This window comes from Gigantopelta aegis, chromosome 6 (genome assembly GCF_016097555.1).
Source record: "Gigantopelta aegis isolate Gae_Host chromosome 6, Gae_host_genome, whole genome shotgun sequence".
Taxonomy (NCBI): Eukaryota; Metazoa; Mollusca; class Gastropoda; order Neomphalida; family Peltospiridae; genus Gigantopelta; species Gigantopelta aegis.
The window spans coordinates 57,241,349-57,255,532 of NC_054704.1; the positions used below are offsets into that span (position 1 = coordinate 57,241,349).

Consider the following 14,184-nt stretch of genomic DNA (forward strand, 5'->3'; position numbering starts at 1 on the left):
AAAGTAGTGGTTACTGTGAGCTTTTCATTAACTTTCTGACTACAGCAAGCGGAGATATCTTGCCAGTCGACATACTGTACACTGTATACAGTGCATTCCCCAATTCATATTTCCTGCCGTTTTGCACACGGCACTCATTGGAAATAATATCAGACAGGAAATAGATTGACTGACAGTATGGCACCTTTAGTGTTTTGTTTTTCAATGGAAAATACCTTGAAGTTTGGTTTTCGGCAAGTATATTCGCTTGACAACAATGGAGGCACGTCGTGGTCATTTTCAGGAATCGATATCTGATTGTGACATCTAATTTGATAATAAATTTGATCATTTTACCAACGACGAAAATCATCAAACATTGGGATGTGAATTGTAGTTTTTTCTGGGGTTTTTTTTAAATTCTGGTCAGAAAACTACTTTTATTGGGAATGGACATAAATAATGGACAGCTGGCCACTGGAAGGAAGGAAATGTTTTATTTAACGACGCACTCAATACATTTTATTTACGGTTATATGGCGTCAGACATATGGTTAAGGACCACACAGATATTGAAGGAGGAAACCCTCTGTCACAACTTCATGGGCTACTCTTTTCGATTGGCAGCAAGGGATCTTTTATATGCACCATCCCAGAGACAGGATAGCACATACCACGGCCTTTGATATACCAGTCGTGGTGCACTGGCTGGAGACCTGTCCATGTCATGTAATTTTACATGTAAATTTATAAAAAAAAGAAAAGAATGATACACCTTTAAAATTAGCAGCTGGTTTAAAAATTATTGTTTTAGGTGATGCTAAACACATAACGTTGTAATTTTTTAGGGGTTTTTGCCATTCCGGTAGTCATATTGAATTCAAGCAATGATAAAATTTCTTTGTATTAGAAAATGAATGTGAGGACCGAATTCCTTGCACACTAAGGCCTTGTATTTGAAATATAAATTACTGTTTGGGATAAAATAGAATGTCAGATCTGGCTCTTGGTGACCATTTCCATGGTCATCTTGGAGTTATATGATGATGCCACATTTTAGTTACTACAAGGTTATTATAAATGGATTTCTTGGCCCATAAAACTCAATTACTAATATCAAACTATTTGCCTAGTTCATGTAAAATGGGCTGAATCACACTTTCTTAATTCTGGATGCTGTAGTGGCAAACATCTTGGATTTAAATGTGATTGCAATGCTTTAATTAACTTGGGGTAGATCAAAATGAATTCTTAGATCCCTAAAACACCATCAAAGAAATCAACAATTCTGTCATAAGTGATAAAATACTCTAAATAATGCCAGTTGTGTGTTTTGACAGCCATGTTGAATATTTTAAAAAGTTCAAGGGTGCCAAGTTTGCACCCCTCAGATCCTCAATTAGCACATTCAAAAGATGCAAAAACTGCAAAGAACAATTGTGGGTTCAGCCAAAAATGAGGGTTTGGCAAACAGACTATTACCCATATCTAAAGTGACATACCTCAGCTATTAGCTTGTTGTAAATGAGGGTTTGGCAAACAAGACTATTACCCATATCTAAAGTGACATACCTCAGCTATTAGCTTGTTGTAAATGAGGGTTTGGCAAACAAGACTATTACCCATATCTAAAGTGACATACCTCAGCTATTAGTTTGTCGTAAATGAGGGTTTGGCAAACAGACTATTATCCATATCTAAAGTGACATACCTCAGCTATTAGCTTGTTGTAAATGAGGGTTTGGCAAACAGACTATTACCCATATCTAAAGTGACATACCTCAGCTATTAGTTTGTCGTAAATGAGGGTTTGGCAAACAGACTATTACCCATATCTAAAGTGACATACCTCAGCTATTAGTTTGTTGTACTCCTGTCTTCTCTCTTCATTCAGTCTCTGTCTTTGTTTATCATTTCCACCCAGCTTGTTGAGGAATCCTCCTGGAGTTGGCGGTTTAGGGGGCAGGTTCTCTCTTCCTCGTGGTGCAGGCTACAACATAACAAACACATAATGTTAAACATACATTCCTTGTGTGGGAGTCACAAAACCTCAGACTCTGGTCTGAAATCTTCACTTTTAGAGGGTCAGATTGATAAAATAGTGGAATAGTATGGGCCACAAACAAAAACATTTGTTATAAATATTCAAGAGTGTAGATTAAGTATAACCGTAGACTTGTCTAAAATCATTACAACCGTAGTACATTGGGGCACTTAGTACATTGGGGCACAAACCAATAAATGTTACAAATATTCAAGTGTAATCTTGATATGCAATTAGCTTCTGAAACAAGTGATTTGGCCACAAACCACTAAATATACTGCAAATAGCTTATGACTTTAATTTGTTGCATACGAAAATCTTAACATCTCATGGGAAAGTCTCTGCCACTTGTAACTCTTATTATAGGCCACAATCCAATAAAGATATCTGTATTCTTTCATAGACCTGTCAACACAAATAGTTTCATCAAAATTACAGAAATCAAAGTACAATACACTGTTTTAATGAAAATATTTGATATAGCACTAATTAATAAAGATTAATTACTAGTATAAATAATCAAATATTATACATCACAGCAAAACAGTTTTTAGAAAGGTTATAGTTACTCTTACTGTTAGTATCATTTTAAATAACTCAAGTTTAATTTTAACAATAGGAGTTTGATAACTGTACATGTAGAAAATAACATAACATTACAATGTCAGTGCTTTTATTGCATGCTATATTTTTCTTAAAATCTTATATATGTAATATATACACATAAATTAAAATACAAACATTGTCTCAAGACAACATATACTTAGATTACATGTACTCAGTCACAGTAAGAAAGATTTGTACAATCGAAGACGTGTGGATGCAAATGAAAACTATTAGAGAAAACTTTGTAAGTATATCCAGTGCATGAACAGTGAACAGTAATCAATCTAAAAGTGCCAGAATTGACAGCATTAGTGGTGAAAGTCAAAATGTTTTCTTGTGAAACTAGAAGACAATATTATGTGATCAGTTACAAGTATACCAGGTGCACCACATAGCAAACATGATTTAGACACCTTACTTTTAAATTGTTTGTTACAACCCAACAACTACATTGTGTGTATACAATTCATCCCCAACCACCCATCATCATAATTTCAATTTTCATTGTTAACGAGGTTTTTTTTTATCCATATATAATAACTAACCACCAACAGACTGAATACTAAAGTGTAAATCAAGGCACAGCTACCATCTTTTGGGGTGGGTCGTAGCCCAGTGGTAGAGCACTCACCCAATGCACAGTGGGTCTAGGATCATTGGACTATTTCTTGTTTCAGCCAGTGCACCACAAATGGTATATCAAAGGATGTGGTATGTGCTTTCCCATCTGTGTGATAATGCATATAAAAGATTCATTGCTACTAAAAAAATGTAGCAGGTTTTCCTTTAAGACTGTCAAAATTATCAAATATTTGACATCCAATAGTCAACAATTAATAAATCAATCTGCTCTAGTGGTGTCATTAAACAAACTTTAAATTTAGCTAACACCTTTTGAAGGCTCAGTTACAGTACAAAATCTTAGTTAAGTATATTCATAAAAATTAAGCAATTTATGACCAATATGATATATTTTTAATTCCAACTGCAATGACATACACATGTAGATGTCCATTCTTGTTCAATTTATAGTGCTGACATTTTGCGATTATTTTGGCACAGTCAAAAACAACTCAAATTGTAAATATTTACTATTATTCATGCTTACAATTATTCATATTGTAAAAGTAATTGGGCATACAGTTGGAAAGTTGATTTGTACAAAAAGAATTAAGATGCTTAATTTTTTTCTGGGGAGTATAATTTAATCGATAACAAAGATTTTTGTGACTAGTGTTTTGAAAAAGACTTTTTAAAACACACTTCAAATAATATATTTTATTCAAACATACCTACATGTATACACACAAACCCCAGAACATGAAAACTCCAGAACACGCACTGCAACATTGTTATTCATTAATGCATACATTACAGGAAAATTAACAGTATTACTAATAAATTTAAAGAAACATGGCAGAACACAAAAGACAAATTACCAATCTTTATTATACCTTCTGTTTTACTATCTCATTATACTCCTCATTTCTCTCTTTCTCCAGTCGTTTGCGTTCATTCTCATACTGCCCGATAGGCAGAAGTTGTTCTTTGGAAGGTTCCCGCCAAGTGCGGTTACCCTTCTGCTGCATGTTCTAATAAAACACAGTTTATAGTTATGAAAGAGGTTCAGGGCCACAGCTTCTTATTAAACAGTAATTAAAAGTAACCAAGACACCATGGTTTTGTGCTATATACTTGTAACTACATATATTTACATCGCTCAAAAACTGTGTTTAAGAAAAACAGACTTCATAAATTCAGTCCTTCCTGTTCCTCAAATATGCCACTAACAATTAGGCTATTGAGGCTAAATAATTACACTACAAATGTGCAACAAATGCAGATCATAGCAGTTTGAAATAAAAAGACACATTTCACTTTTTATTTTGGCAATATCAGTTACTCATTTATCATTATCATTATGAACTTATCCATGTAGAAATGTTTAGTCCAACCTATCCATGCCTGTCTTCCTTTACATAAAAATTTATGATCTTGTTAAAACATAGTGCGTACATTCTAAATTTGAAATGAATAAGTTTTGACTTTTGAGATGTAGCAAGTGTTTAATCAATAACCATTATTCATGACAAGGCTGCAACAAAGAATGGATATAATAGCAAGTGATTGTACTAAAGGAAACGAGAAATCATGCATTTAATGAATCCTGAATCCAACAGCACATGTACACAGGCACATAATCAGTAAACCATTAAAAACAAGAGCTGAAATCCAGAAGCCCATCTATCAAACAGCAGTAATTTGCCTTGTAACCATGTAAACAAGACAGAGAGAAAACACTGGCAAACAGAACACTTGGAGCTCAATACCTGTTCTTTTCAATCTATCACTTAATGTAGGAATCAACAACATCGGACTTCATTTTCGACAACACAGTTTGGAAAAGTTTTTCAAATAAGTATTTAGACAACAAACAATCATACACTCACACAGATAATAGACTGGTATACAAGTCTACTAATGTTGTGGCCAACAATGGCACATTGTATATATTAGAAACAGTATGCAACCAGTGTACTTCAGCAGGAATCTTTTGACATAAGTAGACTCAAGTTGAGAACTACTGGGTACTATAAGATCTACTTAATGGTTTCAGTTTAACATTATTGTGGAGAAATGTGTATTTACTTGAGAACCCATTAGTTTTAAAAAATAACTAGAATAAAATGTGGTCGGAATTGTAAAATGGTATATACCTTTTGCTGAACTATCTCATTATATTGAACATTTCTCTCTTTCTCCAGTCGTTTGCATTCATTCTCATACTGCCCGACAGGCAGAAGTTGTTCTTGGGAAGGTTCCCGCCAAGTGCGGTTACCCTTTTGTTGCATGTTCTAATAAAAATCATTGTACAGTTATAAAAGATGGCTACTGGTAGATATTGCTTTAACTTAATGATCTAACTTAGTAGATAAATGTTAGCAACTACATAAACAGGTATATATGAATCTTACAGTTTAAGGAATCATGCTGCTCAGAAGTTAAACTGCAGTGCATTACTCTGAAGGTATTGGTCACTATATTATATAGATGGACAATAATAGTGCAGAAAACAAGGAAAGTAATATGGACACAACTAAGGATGATGGTAAGAACTAGTGTATAGGGTAAGTCTCATTCACAATTATAATATATAAAATAATAAACATATGGGTCACGAGTATCTGTTTCACAACAATTCTTACAGAAGGTACTGGTACCAGTTACAAATAGAATAGATAATATTTTAATTGATAAGTTTAGGAAAATAAAATAAGCAAAACAAATGTTTAACACCAAAGTATGACACTCTAAAAAACGGAAATCACAACAACAAAAATATCTGTCATAAATAAAAATGATCAACAATTTCTAAACACAAATTAAATTAGAGAAATACATGTAGACAGCAAGTTAAAAATAACTTTATGCACAAAATTTTAAAGCCACTGGTCTGTTTTTAATTACTGGAACAAATTTCCAAATCAAATTAAACACGTATCTATATTGTCCTATTATTTTACACAAGAGCTAAAGATTAATCCGTGTATCACATTTCATGAGAAAAGTTATCTTCAGTTTTGCTGTACCAACTGTCAGCATATTAAATGCTTTAAAAAGAAAAACTTTTTGTCTAACACAACATGAATAGCCATTAATTGTTGGAAATTACATATTTTTCGTAGAACACATTGTCCAGACATACCCATACTGTCAATTAGAAGTTTTCTGAATATTTAAATTTAATATATATAGAAATTATGTTTGACAGTCAAAAACACATTTCACAAAATTTAAATTTAAACCAGTTCCACTTCTAAGGGTTTTGATCAACATTTCAAAATGGTTTACAAAATGACAACATCCTATGAGACCCTTGAAAGAAACACTCCATATATAGTTGTTAAATCTGTTCAGCATATCTTGACATTGTTTCACTTGTAAATAATTAAGAAATCTAGTATCTAGAAAGGAAAACTAAAATGAGAGAATGGATAGACTCCATTAACACATAAAAGCAAAACCACTTGCTTCAACAACAAAAGTAGTTATTTTATTTCCAGTTGTACCTTCTCTTTCGTTATCTCACTATACTCCTCATTTCTCACTTTCTCCAGTCGTTTGCGTTCATTCTCATACTGCCCGACAGGCAGCAGTTGTTCTTGGGAAGGTTCCCGCCAAGTGCGGTTACCCTTCTGCTGCATGTTCTAATAAAACATATAGCATAGTTGTAAAAATTGCATGTGTATCAGTATATCCATTTCATTGTACTCCTTATTTCTCTCTTTCTCCAACCGTTTGCGTTCATTCTCATACTGCCCAACAGTTTAATATGTAAGTTTCTTATCAAGACATGAGGAAACCTGGACACTATCAAATCAAGGAATACAGTAAGACCTCACTAATCTGGACAGTATGGGGGGATGAGGGGTGGGGGGTTCAGAGTGTCCAGTTTAACAATTATCTGTAGAGCTGAATAGAATGAGAACAAATGTTTCCCCAGAATCACATGCCAATAAAAATCCAAACAGAAATGCAAGTGGACAAAAAGGAAGCAAAGATTATTTAACATTTTATTCCTGGGCATCATAAAACAAACACTGTCAGCCTGGCTTTAAACAAAATGTTTGTCTTTGTAAACTGTAGGTAGAGGCCTTAATATACATATTAAATGCATAAATATTTAAATGTAATGAACCTGAAGCATTTTAGTTAGTTCTTTGTTTGTGACAAAATGATTTGTTTAACTTGTATTACATGACCTCAAGTCAAATGAAGAAAATGGTTATTACGTTTTACCATTCTGGAAGCTGAATATCCTGATTAATGAATACATTTACAGAGCGAGATGTGTGTTTTCTTTTACACTGTATGTTTGTTCATAAGGTGTGGTTACATTACTAAAGTCTACATTAACCATTTCTTTGTATATCCATTCCAATATACCAAGTTTTGTTTCCGTCAGTCATTTTTGTAAGAAGAACTCAACTACCAGTAGCAGTCTGAGTATAAAGATGACCTTCTTTATAATAAATGCAGAACTTTATATGTGATATTTTAAGATGTTTCTTGTAAATAAGTTAACACTACAGAATAATTATATACTAACTCTAGTTTAGATGGTGAATCTAGTTTAGATGCTTTGACATCTATGTCATTAAATATGCATGCAATAAATGTTAAAGGTTTTTTCTGTTCTTTGTTAATCGGAAGACCAACACTTCACTCAAATGATTATGTATCACACAGAACACTGTTAACAAACAAGTATCAAAGTACTCAACACATATTAGGTTCACACAGCATGGTGCTGGAAGTTACCATAAAAAGCATTTCACCTGACAATACTTGTCAATATAAACTTATTCACACCACTGTCAGAACAATGGTCAATACAAAGTAATTGTTAAGAACTGCACTAATAAAAATACTGATAAAATGCAAAATAGTCATTTAGAAGCATAGAATATTGATTGATACAAAATGGTTACGGCATGTGCACAGTAGTAGTGAAAATACTTGTCACGACAAACTTATTATATGCACAGCACCAGTCACACATCAGCTGCAATAAATGGAACTTTGAATATCTACACCTTTTCAGACAAATAGCGGTGATATTCTTGTGTTTCCTCCTTGTGTTTTTTGTTTTGGTCGTTGTGTGCACCCAGTGGAAGTCCCTTCTCCGTTGATGGCTCCCGCCACATTCTGTGTGCCTTATCCTGTGACTAGCAACAGAATGGACGTCATCAATAAACTATCAATAATGTATACAAATAGATTACACTGTGTGGAATAAAGATACGCTCAGATCAATGTTTTGCTGATCGCACAATAACTATTGGAAAATAACAAGTGTGGTACATTCTGTTGAGGAATTAACATCAAGGCTTCAGGGGCAGTTCAAGCAAAGACAAAATGGAAAAATAAGCAAGTCCTTATAGTTTTCTCTGTGACTTTTATGGCTAAATAATTTTCTCTGTGACTATAGTGGCTACTTATATGCAATCTCTTCTACAGACATCTTTAAGTTCACAATACGATGAAAGTTAAAATTCCAAAAGTTTGTTCTGATTCTGACTTGCACACTTGTGTGTCCAAGCTATTATTTGAAGCATTGTAACAGTTAAACAAATAAATATTAATATGTTAACTAAGTTAAGTACTTTCATAGCTAATAGCGAAGTACTACAAAATATTCAATTTGAGGCAAAAAATTATGACCAGTTTTATTGTCAACATAAATAATTTGATATGGAAATTTTGACTAAGGACAGTGAAAACTGCTGAAGATTAGCACCTTTTTAAGCACATGTTTCTGTGTATCTTAGTAAAACAGTTTCTGGGCACGTTTCTCTCTGAGAAGAAGACCGTGCTCTGATGAGGGTTTTCACCATATTCTACATATCTGTGGATTGCTTAAAAACACTAATTATTATTCAACATATACCAGGAACAAATTCCAGCTGGTCCATGCAAGTGAAAACATCTCTCATACATTCTTGATGCATGACAAGTCTTGACTTTGATTTAATAGCAGAAATTAGGTCACCAAGCAAAGGAGGAACACCAAGGGAAACTTTTTCTTCAAAAGAGGGCACAAAGGCAACTTAGTTTCTATCAGGTTTTTCAGACAAAAATGAAATCACCCTAGTACCTTTGGGTCTAACCTACATGTATGCAATTTGTTGGATAAGGATGCCTTTTATATGACCAATAATAATTTTACTATTCCTTACATGTACAACATGGAATGTATGGGAAGGGCACAGTGGCAAACCAGGTAGGGCATCACAGCATTTTTCTTGCTGTTAACAATGTGTAATTTTGGGGGCACAAAAGCAGGAGGGCAACCACAACACTTGTTGCTGTTGCCATGGTAAAATACAAATAGTTTAACTGCAATACTGTCCTATCAGTATCAATTGCTGTAATATCTTTTTTGAAGTACTTTCCATATAGACAAACAAGATTATTCACACATATACCTATTATAATAATGTACATGGTTTTAAAGAAAAAATGTTACAGCATATTACAAAAACAAAAAAGGTCAACAGCAAAGTCTCTTTTTTTTAAATCAAAATAATCCACCTTTGCATTTTTGAACTGCTCGTATTCTCTGTGTTTTTCTTCCTCAAATTTGTTCTTGCTGTCACTGTGTTCACTGAGAGGCAGACCACGCTCTACAGAGGGTTCACGCCATTTCCTACGCAACATGTCTGGGGACTGGGGGGAAAAATGTTTGTAATGCATAATGGTCACACCATTCATAAAATAAAAATACTTTTCTGGTCAGACACCAATTAGCCTCACTCTAAACGGATTTGAAACTTGAGAGAATGTTATTATTTTCATTACAGTTATTTCATATACATTAACATAAGAAACAATTCAATGTGGTGCCTATAGGTCACTGGAAAAGCATAATAGCATTTATAGCATCAAGATGATTTTGTATTTAATATAAGAAAAGTAAAACTGACTTTTGAAACAATAATACTGAAGTTAAACCACACTTTTTTATACCTAAACAGTACTATTTTGTGTCCGAAACAGTGATACAATTTTAAAGTCTTGAATTTATGTATTACCTTTTGTTTTTCATGTATTCCAATTGGAAGTCCTGTTTCCTTTGATGACTCTCGCCAGAGTCTGCGAGACCTATTCTGTGGCTGCAGGGCATAAAGTTGGTTAAACGTACACTAATTAACACAAGAACCACCAATATTAAATGAACCAGTCACAAGGAATATAATTAAACCTTAAGACACTTTTCAAACATAAGCAACAAGGAGTCATAGCTGAAGCACTAAAAACCACTTCCAATATTCTGGCGAGTTGGTATTTTAACTCATAAACAAATTATGTTCACCAATATCCTGTGAAATTGTACATCAAAGAGCAAATAATGACGTTTCATTTATTGTTTTAATTAGTAACAACTTAACTGTTTATAAAACACAAAATATGACTTGTCAAATTCTATTCAAAATAATGATTAGTGCCACATATGGTGGTATATTAATGAATAAACAAAAAAACTAAACAAAGTTAAGGACACACAATCAAACTCCGTGTTAGTACAAACAACCACAACAAATCTGGTAGAGAAACAAAGGGAACGTTCATTTAACAATACTCCAGGCTCCATATTCATAAACATACTTAAGTCAATGTATGATACTTATCTGTGTACTTTAAGTATGTATTTAGGTATCATACATTGACTTAAGTATGTTTATGAATACGGAGCCAGAACATTATGTAATCATATTTAATATTCTCATGTTCCTCTTTTATCTTATGCAAGCACCATAGGATACTTAACATTCAGCCAGTATTCTCCTTCATGTCTGAAATCCAGATAGCCATCCAGAGGACAGAAGACATCAAGAGACCCATATAGGTAATAGGTCAGCTGAAATCCAGATAGCCATCCAGAGGACAGAAGACATCAAGAGACCCATATAGGTAATAGGTCAGCTGAAATCCAGATAGCCATCCAGAGGACAGAAGACATCAAGAGACCCATATAGGTAATAGGTCAGCTGAAATCCAGATAGCCATCCAGAGGACAGAAGACATCAAGAGACCCATATAGGTAATAGGTCAGCTGAAATCCAGATAGCCATCCAGAGGACAGAAGACATCAAGAGACCCATATAGGTAATAGGTCAGCTGAAATCCAGATAGCCATCCAGAGGACAGAAGACATCAAGAGACCCATATAGGTAATAGGTCAGCTGAAATCCAGGGCCCATGCTTATAAAACATTTAGAGTCCAGGCTCAATCTCTAATGATGTCACATGCATACAATTTGTATGGTTTTGTCATGTCATTACTGTCTCAGACTCTATTAGTCTCGAGTGTAGACTATACAAGTTTTACAAGCACCAGGCCTGATACCCATATCATGGGACAGCTGAAATCCAGATATCCATATCAAAGGACAAATGAAATCCCAAGACCTACATTGTATATCATAGGAGAGCTGTAATCCAGATACTCGTACCATAGGACAGCTGTAATCAGATACCCATATCATACGACAGCTGTAATCCAGATACTCATACCATAGGACAGCTGTAATCAGATACCCATATCATACGACATGCGTAATCCAGATACTCATACCATAGGACAGCGGTAATCCAGATAGCCATACTATAGGACAGCTGTAAACAGATAACCATATCATACGACAGCTGTAATCCAGATACCCATACCATAGGACAGCGGTAATCCAGATAGCCATACCATAGGACTGCTGTAATCCAGATACCCATACCACAGGACAGCTGTAATCAGATACCCATATCATATGACAGCTGTAATCCAGATACCCATTTCATAGCTGTAATTCAGATAACCATACTAAAGGACAGCTATAATCAGATACCCATACCAAAGAACAGCTAAAATCCAGACACCCATACCATAGGACAGCTGAAATCCCCATACCATAGGACATTTGTAATCTAGATACCCATACCACAGGACAGCTGAAATCCAGATATCCATACCATAGGACAGTGGTAATCCAGATAGCCATACCATAGGACTGCTGTAATCCAGATAGCCATACCACAGGACAGCTGTAATCAGATACCCATATCATATGACAGCTGTAATCCAGATACCCATTTCATAGCTGTAATTCAGATAACCATACTAAAGGACAGCTATAATCAAATACCCATACCAAAGAACAGCTAAAATCCAGATACCCATACCATAGGACAGCTGAAATCCCCATATCATAGGACATTTGTAATCTAGATACCCATACCATAGGACAGCTGAAATCCAGATAAGCACACTACTGGATACCAAATACCCCGATTGATATACTGTAGGGTATTTAATTTAGAGGAACCTACTACATTAAATGTCAAATACACATGGACACTTTACAAGATCCTGAGAATTTAACCACCTCTGTGCATATACCACATTATACATGTGGGTCACCATAAATCCATACAAGTAAACTGTAGAAGATCAGAAATCCTGATATTCACACCAATACTTAGAGTAATCAAAGTCACCAGAACTATAATTCATATTATCAATATAGGACATGAAAACTGTAGAATATTAGAAATCCTGATATGACGTCAATACTTGAAGAGTCATCAGTCACCAGAACTATAATCATGCAGCAATAAAACACCAAATGTATGTGACCATTTCACATGACATCACAGCACACGTTGTAATACATCCACATCTAAACAGATCAGACTGGATAACAATTTAACTTTAAAAAATACTGACCATGTGACTGCAAAATTCCAACTTTCACCTTTTATCACTCACCTTTCCAATGTGTGTGAAAAAGCTTTGGATGTGTAACAGAAAAACACAATCTAATTTACCCAACTAAACATAAGCCAGAATACTCTTGACTAGCATGTTGTATTTCCATTACTTAATTAATTTCATAACGTTTCATAAATAATTATATTTTTGCAAATGTAGATTATTTGCCATGATGCAATTATGATATCTCTAATTCTACATACCTGAATTACTTTGAAGATGGCAACTCATAACATAAACATTGTTGCTATCCTAAACAACTGTAAATATGAATCTCATCACAAAGCACTCTACCTGCTGCGATCAAGTTGATAGGTTTAATACAGAAAATCAATTAAAACTGACATGCGTAACAGCCTTCGGACAGAATACTTTATTATATAATCATACATTCATGTCTTTCATACTCAGTAGGCAATTAATACATGAAGAACCTGATTGTCTGGTGCAAGTAGTGAGAGATTGCTGGCTTTTTATTTACATCATCAATGCAATTCTACAGCTCAAAACACAACCACTTTATAAGGTTCATATCTTTACATTACCGGAAAATAAATATTTCTTGGTTCTAAATTAGATGTTGTTTTTTAAATGCTGATCCAAAACTGAACAAGAACAAAAAACAAAAATGTATCATTTCAAAAAACTAAACATAATGGTGCAATTCAGGAATGTTGAAAGTGTATGGATTCCATGAAGGTAATTTTAGCAACGTACACATATTGGTTTTCAATTTCACAAAACTCTGTTGTGGTCCATGGACAATAGCAGCATAGTATTTTTCTGAAATGTTATCCAGTTATATTACAAAACCTATCATTAAGGAGTGTGCAAGCTTGCAGTTCAACAAAATAATGAGGAATACAACTTGTCAACTCACTTTATAAACTCTGAATATCACACACACTCTGGGTTAACACAGAAAAGCTGTTAAAATATGTCACATATCCATTCTCACCACATTCAGTGTTTATCTTTTAAAATTTACATTTCCAGGTAGGACATCAGTTCAACTCACTTAACACAATGTATCAGTGATGAGCATTGGTTGAAAAAGTTATTACAAAGAGGTACCACTCCTTCATGCCGATGTAAATCAATAATCATGCCAAAGCACAGAAAGACTCTTCGTTTTGTACATTATAAGCTAACATACTTTTGAAACTAAATTGATTTCACATATCTCAGGAAGTAGGCCATTATCCTTACTTTGCAATGTAAGACTGGA

General features: G+C 34.2%; 1 protein-coding gene across 30 annotated transcripts in view; it reads right to left on the reverse strand.

Annotated features, from left to right (window-relative positions):
• Window positions 1–14,184, reverse strand: part of LOC121375254 (centrosome and spindle pole-associated protein 1-like) — a 121,211-nt gene that overhangs the window by 88,712 nt on the left and 18,315 nt on the right. For 25 of the 30 annotated variants that reach the window (XM_041502621.1, XM_041502613.1, XM_041502601.1 and 22 more), the window contains 5 exons: window positions 10,225–10,305; window positions 9,725–9,859; window positions 8,227–8,358; window positions 6,700–6,837; window positions 1,829–1,969 (listed from right to left, as the gene is read on the reverse strand). In XM_041502621.1, coding sequence (XP_041358555.1) covers window positions 1,829–1,969; window positions 6,700–6,837; window positions 8,227–8,358; window positions 9,725–9,859; window positions 10,225–10,305 — 627 coding nt within the window. The remainder of the gene's footprint in view (window positions 1–1,828; window positions 1,970–6,699; window positions 6,838–8,226; window positions 8,359–9,724; window positions 9,860–10,224; window positions 10,306–14,184) is intronic. The other 5 variants (XM_041502620.1, XM_041502619.1, XM_041502604.1 and 2 more) reach the window with 4 other exon arrangements.